Source organism: Mandrillus leucophaeus, unplaced genomic scaffold (genome assembly GCF_000951045.1).
Source record: "Mandrillus leucophaeus isolate KB7577 unplaced genomic scaffold, Mleu.le_1.0 Scaffold7, whole genome shotgun sequence".
Classification (NCBI taxonomy): Eukaryota; Metazoa; Chordata; class Mammalia; order Primates; family Cercopithecidae; genus Mandrillus; species Mandrillus leucophaeus.
The window spans coordinates 6464808-6467778 of record NW_012107585.1 but is presented as its reverse complement, the minus strand read 5'-3'; the positions used below and the strand labels follow the sequence as shown (position 1 = coordinate 6467778).

The 2971-nt window shown below is 46.2% G+C and overlaps 1 protein-coding gene across 2 annotated transcripts in view; it reads left to right on the top strand.

Moving 5' to 3' along the window:
• Window positions 1-2971, top strand: part of OASL (2'-5'-oligoadenylate synthetase-like) — a 20071-nt gene that overhangs the window by 9701 nt on the left and 7399 nt on the right. The window contains exon 4 of one of the 2 annotated variants that reach the window (XM_011964448.1): window positions 1783-2024. The exons of the other annotated variant lie outside the window; for it this stretch is intronic. Within the exon in view, the coding sequence (XP_011819838.1) occupies window positions 1783-2024 (242 nt within the window). The remainder of the gene's footprint in view (window positions 1-1782; window positions 2025-2971) is intronic. 2 annotated transcript variants of the gene reach the window in all.

Genomic DNA, 2971 nt, shown 5'->3' with positions numbered 1-2971 from the left:
TCATTCTCCTGCTTCAGCCTCCCGAGTAGCTGGGACTACAGGCGCCCACCATCACGCCCGGCTAGTTTTTTGTATTTTTAGTAGAGACGGGGTTTCACCGTGTTAGCCAGGATGGCTTCGGTCTCCTGACCTCGTGGTCCGCCCACCTTGGCCTCCCAAAGTGCTGGGATTACAGGCATGAGCCACTGCACCTGGCCTTATAAATAAATTTTAATTCAAAATTGAATTTCTAAAGTCAGGGATAAAGCTTTTCTGTTAGTAAGTCAGTGACTTATAGGAAAGGCCTAAAGTTTCTTGGGAGATGAGAATTACACGAGATGATTCTGTGTTTGTCTCAAGGCCAAAGTGTTATAGTTTTTTTCCTCTGACCTTGGGATGTGATCTAATATTCATATATGATGGCCATAGGAAAATATGTCCATTTTACTTCCACATATCAAACTACTGAATATTTGACCAAAATTTTCACTTTGTGGCTAAGTGTCAATGTTATCAGTGAGATGATTCTTCTTTTTGTTTTTTTTTTTTTTTTTTTGAGACAAGGTCTCACTCTTGCCCAGGCTGCAGTGCAGTGGCGTAATCTTGGTTCACTGCAACCTCCTCCTCCCAGGTTCAAGCAATTCTCCCACCTCAACCTCCCAAGTAGCTGGGATTACAGGCACCTGCCACCATGCCTGGCTAATTTTTGTATTTTTAGTAGAGACAGGGTTTCACCATGTTGTCCAGGCTGGTCTCGAACTCCTGGCCTCAAGTGATCCACCCGCCTCGGCCTCCCAGAATGCTGGGATTACAGACATGAGCCACTGCGCCTGGCCTCAGTGAAATTCTTAACACAGGAAGTGACCAGTATCAGTTAAGATGCTTTCTTTTGCAAGTAAGAGAAAAATACAAAAACCAACTCAAACCAGCTTAAACAATAAAGAGAATTATCAGCTCATGTATGAAAACCCCTAAACAGTCGGGGGGGCGGGGCGTGGAGGGGGGAGCTTCAGGCACTGGAGAGGGCACTGGCTCTGTTTCTCTGGCATTCTCTCAGCTTCTCATTCCTCTATATGCCAACTTGGTCCTTTGGCTTGTTTCCCTCTTGGTGGCAAAGTGGCCACAACTGTTCCTTCCCTCATATTCACACATGGGAGGACTTCTCTTCTTTCAACCACTGAACAAAAGAACTAGGCTTTACTCTAGTTGAGCCAACTTAGATCGCATGCCTTCTCTTGAACCAATCATTTGCAAGGGGGAAAGGTTTATGCTGATAGGCCTGTGCCAGTCAGGGTCCATCCTGGAGCTGTGGGTGGGGGTCAACCCCTTCCAAACATCGTGGCTACTATGCAATGGGGAAGGAAAGAATGTCTGCTAGAGAGGCAACCCCAATCTTCATACAGAATCTCAACTATTACCATTTTTTCCTCTATCTAAGGAAACCTTTCCTTTCTTTAAAGAAACATTTCTCAGAAGCTGAATACATTACAATAGATTTAAATGGGACTGGTTAGGCTAGGATGCTTGTGACCGAGCACAGCCTGCTCGCACCTGTTCATAACTTCATTCCAGGAGTTACATCTGTCAAGCACATATTGAAGCCCAATGGACTAACTCAGCCCTTTAATTCTAAAATGGTGAAACCTATGTCCACAGATGGAATGTGACGTGGCCAAGGTCACACAGCCAGTAGGCAGCAGAGCCAGGACTAGAACTTGGATTTCTCAGCTTCTGGTCCAACGCCGTCCTTACACAGAATCTTAGGGTCTCTCTCTCTCTCTGTCTTCCCATCTCTTTCAACAGTATGTGAAAGCCAGGTCCCCCAGGGCCAATCTGCCCCCTCTCTATGCTCTCGAACTTCTAACCATCTATGCCTGGGAAATGGGTACTGAAGAAGATGAGAAGTTCATGTTGGACGAAGGCTTCACCACTGTGATGGAGCTGCTCCAGGAGTATGACGTCATCTGTATCTACTGGACCAAGTACTACACACTCCAGAATGCAATCATTGAGGATTGTGTCAGACAACAGCTCAAAAAAGAGAGGTACTGGACCACTGTTTGCCCACCAAATCTCACAGAAAAAAAAAGAGAGAGGAGCTAGTGTAACGTGGTATAGAATTTTATGGACTGGCTGTATTAAGCAGTAAGGCTGCCACCATAGTTGAGCATTGACCTCCCACACCAACACAGCTGGCATCTCAAGTTGGTGGCTTATCAAAGCCATTGGGGGGCCATGGGGCGGGTATAAGCCTGTTCCTTGTTTCCTAAGCCACCCTCCACCTTAGCTTGGCCCTCTTGCTCTCTGAAGACCATTTCAGTGCTCTGTAGGTGCTAGCATGGGAAAATGGAAAGAATCTTGGAGACTCAAGTTTAAATCCCAGCTCAGCCATTTTCCTACTGCTATGAGCCTCAATCCCTTATCCATAAGCAGGAATAAATTGGAACATACGATACAGGATTGATGCAAGGGTTGGAGAAGATCTGTGTTAAGGATCCACAATATCTAGCATCTGGCAGATGCTGAGTAAATGCTTATATTGGAGCGTGTGCTTCAGCATCCCATTCATATCCCCTCGGCCTTTACCGTTCTAGGGAAGGTTGGTTTCACTTCCAACTGTTGGCACCTCCATCCCTTTGCCAGCAGACCCACTCTGAGAAAAGCCCTTCACCAGGTCTGGTGGGAGTTGGTGGATAAATACCACAGCTCCCTCACCCCAAAGATGGAAGGAATCTGGGTCTCATTCCATACGCTTTTTTTTTTTCTTTCTTTCTTTCTTTTTTTTTTTTTTTTTTTTTTTTTTGAGACAGAGTCTTGCTCTGTCACCCAGGGTAGAGTGCAGTGGCTCAATCTCCGTTCACTGCAACCTCTGTACACTGCAACCTCCACCTCCTGGGTTCGAGGGATTCCCCTCCCTCAGGCTTCTGAGTAGCTGGGATTACAGGTGCCCACCACCCACACCCGGCTAATTTTTGTATTTTTGTAGAGACAG